The 13,461-nt window shown below is 36.2% G+C and overlaps 1 protein-coding gene across 5 annotated transcripts in view; it reads left to right on the forward strand.

The window, feature by feature from the left end:
• The window catches only part of LOC145940774 (uncharacterized), a 225,604-nt gene that overhangs the window by 117,025 nt on the left and 95,118 nt on the right, over nucleotides 1-13,461 (forward strand). For all 5 annotated transcript variants that reach the window (XM_083046295.1, XM_083046296.1, XM_083046300.1 and 2 more), the window contains 2 exons: nucleotides 10,340-10,496; nucleotides 10,587-10,632. In XM_083046295.1, coding sequence (XP_082902421.1) covers nucleotides 10,591-10,632 — 42 coding nt within the window. In that variant the 5' untranslated portion in view covers nucleotides 10,340-10,496; nucleotides 10,587-10,590. The remainder of the gene's footprint in view (nucleotides 1-10,339; nucleotides 10,497-10,586; nucleotides 10,633-13,461) is intronic.

Raw genomic sequence — 13,461 nt, forward strand, 5'->3', positions numbered from 1 at the left:
CGGGAGAGGCAAGGACTCTCGTTGCGGAAACCGTACACCGTGAAAGCCGCAGGTGTCGACGCGACACTAGGATAGCCCCCCTTTTCCCATCCTTTCATGCCGTAGAGCGTAGAGTATAACATCTCTATACCCGCCTTCTCTTTCTCCGTGCGGGCGGAAGTGAGTTTTCTCAAGTATGGGAACGACGCTATGCTCTCTCGGTTGTTTGTTATAAGCGAAGCGGCGGGTGAAATTAGTCGTCGTTCCGCCGGCAACCCCATTTCTTCCGTCCCCCTTACGCCGTCTTGACAAACCCCTACGAGCACGCAGCGTGCTCCATTCCTACCGGATTCACCTCGAGGAACACGCAAATGACTTCATTATAATGAGCGCGGCTCGAGACCGACCGAGTCTCTAACTCGCGCCCTCGCTAGATCGACTCGCTCTCGTTCGTTCGCGTCCCATTTATCTTGCAATACTTCCCGTAAACTCCTTAACCTACGACACTGTAGGAAAGATTACGTCTTCAAGACGTAACAGAACTTTTTTATCCTCTCGAGTATCGTCACTCTTTTGTCTACATCCCGTCAGGATTATTAATTCTTGCAGTTATTACTCGACGGAAAAACTCAAAACTTTTAATTTTGGTCCTCAAATTTAAATAATACTGGTATTGTCGCTGTTGGACAGAACGACAATACCTGTTTTACTTCTCGTTAATTTCTTCCGCGATATGGTAGCGTTTAAAATATTTTTTAAGTAATTTATTTTAGATTTTAATTTTAATTAATTTATTTTAAATAATTTATTTATTTTAATAATTTTATTTATTTTTCAAAAAATATAGCATATATCTATATGCTGATTGATATTCTAAAATTAGTTTTCGTATAGTATTGAGTATCTTTGTACTTTTTAAAGAATTCTAATCATTAGCTGTTTTAATTAATTTTTTCACACATTAATCTATCTCGCTTATTAAGAACATACGTCCCCTCTTTACATTTCTAACAAATTTATATAATATATCTATATGAGACGCTGATCGATTGTCGAGTCATCTGTCTATTTTATTACAGTTTTCTAGAACCATATTTTTTCATTTATGAAACTAAAACTTGTTATAGAACTTATGTAAAGTTGTAATGTTTAAAGATGAAAAATGATAAGGAAAATTTCGCAAAAAACAAAATGAGACGCTATGTTAGCTTGGCGTCTTAGTTTATTTTGAAACATTTTATTTGACTTAACGTTTAGAATTATTTATTTATTATATTTTTTTTATCAAAGACTACAAAATTATTAGAAATAAAGCCAAAACTATGAATGATTTATGAGTATCTAAAAAATAATACGCCAGCTTGATACACATTAAATATTTTGCCGAGAATTATCGCCAAATTCATTGTTTTATGCTCTGGATAAATAAGGGAATATTATAAGGAGACAAAGCCATCTCGACACGATAAAGCAACAACATAATTGGACAGCCTATGGTTCGTGCGGTTGATTCTCGGGGGGACTACTGTATATGAAACTTACCGTAAGATGCGGAAACAAGTCCAGCCAAGCTTAAGAGGAGTTTGTCCGGCACAACGGTTGATAAACGACAATTGACTAAGCCGGATCCTGAAATTTCTAGCTCGGAATAACCTTTAATTTATCACGTTTATTCTCGACTTAACACTAACTTACAATTATCCGGGATATATGTATAAGAAGGATATTCATTCATAATGCTTACGATTTTCTGTTTCTTCTTACGAGTTAGCACGAGCGCAAGCTATATTAAGAACATCTTAATACTAATTTTTCCGACAACATAGTATATTCTCAGAAATAAATGAATCGCGAAGAGAATATATTCTTCCACGCTATGCGATTATATCTGGATATTTCAGTAATTGCACATGTATTCTTGACTTGCTTTCGCACGACAGCAAGTTTCGGAAACGTTAAATTCGCGTATACGTGTGCACACAAGCGGATCCTGACGTCGATAATGGGGGGGGGGGTTGCAAAATTATTTTTTTTAATATTTTTGGTTTTATGACTAGCTTTTATTCCAGGATCAACGACGTCGATAGCTCTTTAATGTTTGTTTTTCTTTATTTATATTTTGTAAACAAATTCAGCAAAACTGTTTCTTTTAATTTGCAAGGGGGGGGGGGTTAACCCCACCCAGGATCCGCCAGTGTATATATATATTATATAGATATAAAGAATTTCTCGTCTAATTATTTTCATGCAACGAAATTATCTCATTGTTTCGTCCTATGTCTGACTTAATCTAAACTTAACTCCTTGAATGCGTAATGAGTATAATTTACAATGTATCTTATACATACATATTGTATATATTATATAGATATAAAGAATTTCGCCTAATTATTTTCGTGCAATGAAATTATCTCATTATTTCGTCCTATGTCTGACTTAATCTACACTTAACTCCTTAAATGTGTAATGAGTCTAATTTACAGTGTATCTTACACTTATATATATATATATATATATATATATATATATGTATATATATATAAAGAATTTCGCCTAATTATTTTCATGCAACGAAATTATCTCATCATTTCGTCGTATGTCTGACTTAATCTATACTTAATTCCTTGAATGCGTAATAAGTATAATTTACAGTGTATCTTATACTTTTATATAGTATATATATATAATATATATAAAATATATATATATAAAAGTATAAGATACACTGTAAATTATACTCATTACGCATTCAAGGAGTTAAGTATAGATTAAGTCAGACATAGGACGAAATGATGAGATAATTTCGTTGCACGAAAATAATTAGGCGAAATTCTTTATATCTATATAATATATATACAATATGTATATATAAGATACACTGAAAATTATACTCATTACGCATTCAAGGAGTTAAGTATAGATTAAGTCAGACATAGGACGAAATAATGAGATAATTTCGTTGCACAAAAATAATTAGGCGAAATTCTTTATATCTATATAATATATACAATATGTATGTATAAGATACACTGTAAATTATACTCATTACACATTTAAGAAATTAAGTATAGATTAAGTCAGACATAGGACGAAATGATGAGATAATTTTGTTGTACGAAAATAATTAGGCGAAATTCTTTGTATCTATATAATATATATTATATAGATATAATATATATTATATATATATTATATAGATATAAAGAATTTCACCTAATTATTTTCGTGCAATGAAATTATCTCATTATTTCGTCCTATGTCTGACTTAATCTAAACTTAACTCCTTGAATGCGTAATGAGTATAATTTACAGTGTATCTTATACTTATATATATACACTAGCGGATCCTGACGTCGATAGCTCTTTAATGTTTGTTTTTCTTTATTTATATTTTTTAAACAAATTCAGCAAGCTGTTTCTTTTAATTTGCAAGGGGGGGTTAACCCCCCCTCCCAGGATCCGCCAGTGCGTGTGCATCATAAATTACCACAAAATTACACATATATATATAATTTAAATTTGCCAAAAATATACGTGCGTTTTTTAGTCTCGCGCTCGCGTTTATAGTATACGACGTTATGAGAGTAAATTATCCCGAGCACACTGAGCGGCGAAATCGCGTTATCATCTATAAACATACCGCTTTCCATAAACGTCGTGGGGTCGCTCTTGTTCCATCCGTGCGATCGTATCCCATCCCGTTTCGCTCACCCCATATGGGGCGCGCGCGATACGAGCGTAAACGACCTCCCGCTTCCGGTTGGAGCGACGGAAGGGTGCGCGTCATTTCTCCCTCCCTCCTTCCCCTCTTCCCCGTTTGTTCGTTCTTGCGTGTGTGCGCGAATTTTTATCGAGTGTAAGAAGACACGAAACGCACCCATCGCGTCGCTCAATCGTCTCCTCGTGTCGGCCAGGGACGCGTTTTCATGACGTCGTCGTCGGTTCGTAAAGTCGTCCACCGCCGCCGGGTAGATTTATCGGTCGACGTTCTGGCGCTTCAGCCAGCGGAACGCCCGAAGGAACGTTCCCGGGATCGTTCGTCGGGATGTCGCCGGGTGACCGACCGACCGACCGACCGACCAGCCGACCAGCCGTAGTTTTCCCGGGGAAACTACGCCCTTCTCGACGTCGCTTAATTCGACGGAAGCCAATTTTCCACTCGCACGGCTGCTTGAGCTTTCGCGATACCGAATAACCGCGCGGATTTTATTTTCGAGCACGTAGAAAACGAGATTGGGAATGTTACGTGAAATGTCGTGAAAGTAATGCTCGGCTCTTCTGCTCTGCCAAGGCGTTGGGGATCGTTCCAAGAAGGATGCGGTTTTTAAAAATTTTTGGTAATTTTTGAAATTTAAGTCACCTCTCTCATGGCTTCATCAATTTTTCAATCTCGTGAATATTTTATAATTTTTACACTAGTGATTATTGTCAGCATATTATATTGTTCACATTAGTATATTTAGGATTTCAATTCTTTAAACTATATTATATGTTTTGTGAAATTATTTAGAATCGCTTTTTAAAATTATCACGTCTTGAATGTTTGAAATGTAGGATCAAAAATAAATATCTTTGATTGTCGTATAAAAATGAATGTTTATTTAAACACACGGGAAAAATGTACAAGAAACAACAGAATCGACAAGATATATCTCAATTTTAAATTCTATCTCTATTTAAATAAAAATTTATCTTGGAATTCAATCGTCAAAATAATTATTGTCGCTGTCGCGATCTCTGGCTGTGCGAGATCAGGGTAAGATCGTGAGACAGGAGATTCTAGTGGCGCGATTTTCTCAGTGGCACCGAAAACAGCGTCTCGTCCTGGCATCGAAATGCGCCTCGTACGACGGGACTCTTTATCGGTGAGCAGAATGGGATAAAATTGGCGCCTGGATCTGGAACAGGCAAACTCCGTGATACCGCTGCGGTAATACGAAACTGAGATAAGTTACAAGCGTGCGTATCGATACAGTAATGGAAGTTATTGCCGGAACCTATACGGCTCTCTTCTCGTAGAGCACGTACATTAAACTTGGTTGTAACGTTGCTTTCCGACTTTTCAGTAACGGATATATTCATTATTGTCATTCGAATTAATCCTAATTCAATTGTTGTTTCATAAATTGATTCTATATTTCCGTTATACGAGCGAATAATTATCGATTCCACGTATCTCGCGATAATACCACGTCGTATATGTAGATTATCCAACGTGTTCGGACCTAAATTGCCGTTGCACACCCAGATGGTATTAACGATCCTCGCGGGGGAACCGCACGACACATCAACGCGTCAGTGACCTCTAACCCTTCGAGGGTCTGGTCCGCAATCGAGCTTGGCATTCATCCTTTTGTTCGCATCCTTGGCATTGTCTCCATTTTGAGTCCTTCACCCGGACTCTTGGTTGTTGCTTGACGTTACTATCGCTGTCTCTGACCCCTTGGATTGTATTCTATATAACCTCTATTTTATCGCTGTTATTGTGTCACCGCACTTGAACGTATAGCGACTTCTGCTAATGACATCGCCAGTTTATTGCTCTTTCTCCGTTCAGATAATAAATCTTGTCAAAATAAAATCAGATCGATACCTTTTGGAACTGAACGAAACATTTATTGTTGTAATTATAGTCGTTTTGATAAATTATTTTTTAATTGTCCAACGAAATAGCGGCTTGTAAAATATATGCTATATTTATAATTACTAATTAATTAATTGCCAATAATGAAGTTCTGATAAGCAAGTGATTAACGGAACGAATTAAACAAGAATGTATGCAAAGCGATATTAAAACGTGACATATTATTCATTTATCTGTGATATTATCAATGACGAATTACTGAACAAGATTGATGATGTAGATTTTAATTATTGTATTTCTATTTATCTTTATAGGGGGGTATTGATAGATAAATAAAAGAAATTTAATCCAGATTATCGAGTAATATAATAAGTCAGTAATATTCAATAAACGTTAACCGTGAAGAGAGTGAGAAAAAACATTAGCTATATAATAATGGCCATAATTGTATTAATTATTGAAATTTGATTGAGAGTCAATTAAAGCTTTACCTGCAAATATATGTATATATACGATTGCCATTATAAGATGGAAATGTGAAACGAGACAAAATAATATACATAATTATTAATTGTGATTTTCACCCAAAAGTATATCGATATCCAGATTATCGAGTATATATGTATAATAAGCGAATAATATTCAATAAATGTCAACTGTGAAGAGAACTAAGAACAACATCAGCCAGATAATAATAGCTGTAACTGTATTAATTATTGAAGTTTAAGTGAGACTTAAAATTTCAGCTGCAAATATATACGGTTGCCATTATAAGATGTAAATGTGAAACGAGACAAAATAATATACATAATTATCAATTAATTATCATTGCGATTTTCATCCAAAAATATATTTACATCTATTTTCAAACGCTGTTTTTATGTCGCTTATAAGACTAATTGTAAGTAGAAGAAAGCTTGTCGAAGGCTCGCTTAAGTAGTGAGTGTCAGTCGCTGCACCGACAGACATCGATCTCGGCGCGGAATAAAAAAGACGATCGGTCTCCCCCATTCTACTTACGGGCCTCTCGATTTCTGTTCGGGTCACGATGAAATATGCAGAGGAATCGCTCGACGAGGTACCTACGACGATCGCGGGCCAATTTATGTCCGTCGACCGGAAGCCACCGGTGGATTATTAATGCACGGGGCCGATAGTTTCGCCGCGGAAGCTGCAGCTGACACGTACAAATGTCCGCAGTCACGTCATTAGTCCAGGTACACACTGCCGACTAGGTAAATTCGCCGGTATAACTTTTACTAAGCAATCTCCATGCGGGCAGGTTTTCCGCTTAATAGCTAAGCAACTAAAAACAATGTTGAGAAGAAACAATGTCAAAGTATACGTAGATATTTTTGGATAAAAATCATAGTACATGTATATTATTTTACTTCATGTTTCCTTCTTTGTATTTTACGACGGCAACCGTATTTATAATTAAAATTTTAATTAACCTACTTGAGCTTTAATAATGCGACGGACTTTCCGCTTCCTACCATACTTACGACGCGCCGCCGTAAAAGTTGACTCTTACTACTTTGTATGTTAGGTTTTTCCTATATAAACGACTCTGTGCGCAGAAATGCACACTCTAATTTAATATAACATTTTTCTTAAAAAATCGAGGAATTTTTGTACAGAAACCGAGAGAAATGTACGAATTAGATAACTTTAAAGTGTAATATAAAATCCTATTAATAATGTGCGATCTAAAAAAAAAAAAAAAAAATGCGTGAAAATTTTATCTCGTTATAACTTGGATGTATTTGAATAAACGTGAGATATAGATCACATTGCAGTATAATTTTATAAAGGTCAAGCGTGCGCATAACGCATTACTGGCGCTCTACACGCCATTAATCAATATTACAAGATCATGATCTATGATTGCTAGTGTCATATTATATGAATCGACTCGAAACGTCATTTCTCACCTCCCAGCGGGAAATGCTTAGTATGATATACTCGCGCGCGAGCCAACAAGCGCCATAAATTCCACACACGAAATTCACAACGGCCACGTGCCAAAGTAAGCACTTCATCATCGGACGACTGGCGAAAACGGCGTGCCAGTAAACGAGTGAAATTTTAATCTCTGCTTTTCATCGGCGCTATTCGCGCGCGCGGCGCTCGATATTACGAGCGGTTAGTTTCCCAAGTTTGTTTCGAAGAAATCCTAGCCGCGGTCGTGCCGTAGCAGTTGGGGAAACTCGTTCGTTTGTATTTATGACGGCCGCGGGAGCGTGAAACGTACGTATTAAGGGCGCTCCTGAGACTTTTCTGCGGATCTCGCAACTCGCAACGGGGAAAAAGGTCGGGGAAAAATGGCGGCAGCAAAACGACACCGCGCCGCAAACCGCCGTCGGTCGCTTCCTTTAAACTATATCGCGACCAACTTTTGCGATAGAAGTTCTTTCCCCTCCAGGCGAAATTAAAAAAGGTCGCAACGGGTATAACGATGACACGTGGCGGCGGATAACAGTGAAAATAAGGTGGAGAATTTAAATGTAATACATTCTTCTCAAACGATGTTCTCTATTCCAGACTTAAATTGTGACACTTGACTTGGATAAATTAAACGAGTTATTTAACTTGATTTACCGAGTTTCGCGCGATACGAATTACGAAGGAAGAAGAAATTAGAAAGCAATTAGCAATTTTCGCGAGAAAATTGCAATAATAAAGGTCTCGCATCGATCGGTCGGTTCTCTTCGGAAAAGTATATGGCAGCGCGATTTTCATCCTGGTTCTAATCTACTAATGAGCGCGCGATAGTTTTCGCTTGGCGCCTTCGTACATTATACATCCGACGATCCAATTCCATAAGTAAGGAAAGTCTGGAAAAGAGACTTCACCTACAGGAAGAAGAGAGGATCCTCTTTAAATTTTAATAATAGCCGGTGCAATCATAAAATTAATTTGCTGGGCTTAACTCCATTATGCAATTATTTCGATCATACTCAAGCGCTCATTTTGGGCTTCTATATCGTTTCCATATCGTTAGAGAGAAGAGTTAAGAATATTAAGAATATCTCGACAAAATTTATGTTTACATTTAAAGGTGTATTAATATCCACATCTTTTTTAAAAATACTATAGAACAACACAAGCGCGCGATACACGCGCGCCATTCTTCGATTTTATGTTAAAAAGAATGATATTAAAAAAAAATAATATAAAGTTTGTTTAAATTCGATTAATATTTTTTTCACAGAAATTAGCTGATTAAAGCATTAATTTGCTAATTAAATTTTATAATAATATGTTACAAAATTAAAATAGTAATAAGTTTTAAATAACGTGTTATAATATCTTATTCTCGATTAATATTTTTTGATAGAAATCAGCTGATAACTGTCAAAAATATTAATCGAGTTTAAAGTATTATAACATTAAGCAATTATTGTAAACGACCCAACTGGCTTAATTGATCTTTATTAATTCGATATCATATATAAATATACAGACTACGTTTCGACCTTTGGTTCAGGTCCTTATCAAGTCTAAAATTAAAGGATAATACTATATAGAAGGAATCATTTTATAAAAGCATAGGGCAAACCAAGTAAAACAACAATTATTATAAAGTAAATGATTAAAACATACCTTACTTAAAATTTTTTCTTTTTTCAACATGTTACAATTCTTTGTGTACTGAACGTTTCGTATAGATGGTAAAAAACGAACTAAGTTAGACATCCTTTATTATTCTCTGTGTCTTTATGTAGGTTAATCGTGTTGTTAAATTTTTTTATATAAAACATTTCAGCTATCTCTCTTTTCCCAGTATGTGTTTCACGAAATATTAAAGGTTGTCCATTTAAAGTCATGTAAATATATATAATGATTCCTTCTATATAATATTATCCTTTAATTTTAGACTTGATAAGGACCTGAACCAAAGGTCGAAACGTAGTCTGTATATTTATATATGATATCGAATTAATAAAGATCAATTAAGCCAGTTCGGCCGTTTACAATAATTGCTTAATTTTATTCTTCACTGGCGACACAAAAATACTCTTATGTATTATAACATATTATTATTTTAATTTTTATAATATATTGTTATTTTAAAAATTAATTAGCAAATTAACGTTTTAATCAGCTGTCAAAAAAATTAATAAAGCGAAAATTTGCTAATTAAATATTCTAGCTTACATATTTATATTTATATTGTGTATGTTATAATTTGCCAATTAAATTTTAAAATATTAATATGGTAAAAGTTATAAAATAGTAATATGTTGTAAATAATATGTTATAATACCTTATTCTCTATTAATATTTTTGCTTTCTAAAGCTATATCTTTTCGAACGAATCTCCTTCGAGTTTTAATTAATTATTATTAAGTCATGTATATAGTATCGCGCGCGCGCTATTAGAATGAAGTTGCCGATGTTTGTAGAATAGCGGCCATTACCGAAACGCCGCGAGTATCAGGTAGTTGGAGCTGCGTCCCGCTGTGATTAATTAGTAAGCATAATCGTTAGAAACGATTTCTAACCTTTGTATTGTAATATTTATCAATCGCATATCATAATTTCAACGTTAACATGTAGTCGTAATTGTTGGAAACGCATATTTCGCGAAAAATTCGATGCAAAATCTCTTGCCAACATAACCCAACTTAATCTGTTTTCGCGCGCGCGAATGTGTTGCGATCCGTGGATATATTTATCGTTAATTCTAGTTTACATATATTTATATTGTGTATGTTATAATGCGAAATAATAAGATTATTCTAATATATGTATGTATTTTATTTGTTACAGGTAGCAGTGCGATTCACGCATCGTGTCGGGAGTGCCGTGTAAAGTATCGGGCGATCGTAATTATTCGTGTTTTCGCGAGTGTCGTGAGTGCTACGAAGGACCAAGAGAGGAGGAGGAGGCCCGGGGAGGCATCGGGCGACTGCGGGGCAACTGTGAGGTATGCAAAATGAAAACATTTCTAAATTGCATTGTTTATGAGATACACACATATATGTATATATACATAATTTGAATATTTTGTTTTCAGATCAATGTGCTGTGTACTACAACTTCGCTATTGGATCGGTGTATCGGTGAGTGAAAAATGGTTTATTTTATAATATTTCTTTAGCGGTAATGTCGGTGTATATAATATGTTGAAAATATTAAAATAGTAACATGTTTAAAATAATATGTTATAATATTTTATCCGCGATTAATATTTTTTGACAAAAATCAGCTGATTCTTGTCAAAAATATTAATCGATTTTAAAATATTATAACATTCCTTTCTAAAAAAAGGTATGTTAAGTCGATTCTCGCAAGTATTTTTGCAGCTTTTCCGCGGAGAAGAGGCAACAATACTTGCGAGAATCAACATAACATGTCTTTTTTAGAAAGGGATTTAGGAACTTATACATAAATATACAAGCTATTTTTATTATACAAAAATTATACAAGATATTTTCGTGATTCATGCGATCTCGATTGCAAATTCAATTTAAAAGAAAGGGAATATTGAAAAAAGATTTTAGATTAGACGATAAAGATAAGATATCGATGAGTACTTTTTGAAGCAACTTAAGATAAGGGAAGGTAACGAACATGATAGCGAAGTGAACCTTGAAGAAGAGAATAGAGCCATGGTTCGTCTTAGATCACAGCACACCAGGTTCATTTCTTCCGAGTCTCTTCCCTCTTTCCTCGCTGTGTTATTACTGTCTTTTTCTTCTCTCTCTCTAGTCTTGTTGCCCCCATCTGAGCCTCATCCCGCATCATTCGTTATTTTCCGTTGGAAAGTACGCCGGGATCGAAAAGTAAGATGCGCAGAAAGGAGAGAAAAGGTGGAGAGAGATCCTTTCGTTTCTTCTTGATTAAGTTGCCCGCGGTCCCTCTTCTCTATTTTCCTTCTCTCTTCTCATCATCGGGGCCCAAGATATATATATACTGCTGTTGGTACATCTACAAACGATGCTTCGATAGCTTCCGTCGTTCATTTTCCGCGATATCGACGCATCGAGGGAAAATGCATCGCGAAAAACCGACTGCGGATTGACCGGGAAAAATCGAACGATTCGCATGCGGCCTCGTTTATGTTTCCGCGTTTTTTCCCTGGTTTCCCTCCTATCGCTCTTCCCTTGTTAAAATTTATTGGCCCGTCGGACATTGTGTTCTGTGTTTCGCGCGCGTCTCTTTATCTTTTTATCGCATAGATACTCTCGCACGAGTCTCGAGTAGCATGATATAAAAGTCTTTGTAGCAAAAATGTTTTGTAACATCACTTTTTTTATCTGCCTTTCAGAATCAAAGTGTGCATCATAAAATTGATAAATTTTGTCGATGTATACGACACGGTTATTTTTAAGATGTGCTTTTTTTCTCAAGATGAATCAGTGCTTTTATCATCATCATATTGATATATTGATATTTTACAGCGATAAGATTCGCCGTGCCTCTCGAAATGCAACGGAGACGTTATCGATTTGTATATTCGTTCTATTTTTTTTTCATTTTTCAATCGCGAGAGACATACGGAGGACTCGTAACCTCGTCTCGCGCAGCGATCCGATTTCTTTCGATCTCGCTATCTCGGGGAACCGCCGACATCACGAAGATGAAGCCATTCGATTCGATCGGAAAAATCGACCATTCATCTGCATTCGGTACCCGCCACACTTTTTTCCGCTTCCGCTCCGTTTCCATTCCCCGTGGAAAGACGGAGGATCGTTCCGAGATCGCTACTACTTTTCCGCATTCTCTCCATTCTTCCTTTCTTTCACGGCGCGATAAACTTTTCGCCGTTCCCTTTGTTGTTCCCTGGAGAAGAAGGTCCGAGATCCTGGTCACGATGTGTGTACACACATACCGGAAACGGACGTAGTTGAGCGACGGTCGTCGATCCGCGGGTGTTCTTCTCTCTCCCACGTTTTATAAATTCAACAACGCGCAATAAAGGGCTGCGGCATAATAAAACGCGATATTTACGGATTGCGCGCATTTCACCTTCCGAGAGGCATCGAGAAAGTTCCGCGATGTCCGAGACCGAGATCTCTTGTAATACTTTGTAAAATTTAAATTTGAAATGCCAGATGTTGCATAATAATTCCCTGGGAATATCTTCGCAAGGCAATCTTAATATCCGGAGAACTTTGTGCCGGCCGTAATAAATATTTATTTGCGCATTTGCATTAGAGGAGGCCCGCAATAATGAATCACAGTTACATCCGATACGCTGTGACGGGAAGAGGGCATGATAAGGGAAATCTTTTCGAGAAATAAAGACGGAGAGGACGCGCGTCACCGTTGCATTCGTTTTCATTTCACGTGGATGCTACGTAATATACTTTTTATAGTCCCGTCTTATCTTCTTAGCTACTTGGATTTTGTTACTCAGGCTTGCAAACACGACATAATAATAATTACAACGTATTTTGAACATAGTTTAATATGCTGAATTTTTATCTGAATCTTTTATTAATAGATAGATACGCTTCTCGATATATTAATTGTTAAATAACAAAAAATATATATATATTATATATTATACAATTATCAAATAATTCTCATAAAACTTAATTAATAAATCAATGTATGTAATTATAATTATGTATACGTTGCTAATTATGCGTAGAGTAATATTAAATATGCTTCATAGCATGAAACTGCTGGCAAACGTTGTTTACAAATGTTAAATGGTTAATGTTTGCTCGAACTTAGTTGTGCATTCGCGGTAGAGACTGACCAGAGAGGGCTTTAGATGAATCAACCGGACGTGGCTCGCAGGTAATTTCGGATGAAGTACGATCGCCACGGGAAATCTGGCGACGAGTGACGCCTTCAGATCCCAACGGAGCGAGAGAAATATCCATCCTGCGGCCATCATCGGCCCCGACAACCGAGCATTCCCGGTGGCCGATGCACTT

The sequence above is a fragment of the Prenolepis imparis genome, unplaced genomic scaffold, assembly GCF_030444845.1.
Source record: "Prenolepis imparis isolate NDT839.2.m4 unplaced genomic scaffold, iyPreImpa1.0 SCAF_9, whole genome shotgun sequence".
In the NCBI taxonomy this organism is placed as follows: domain Eukaryota; kingdom Metazoa; phylum Arthropoda; class Insecta; order Hymenoptera; family Formicidae; genus Prenolepis; species Prenolepis imparis.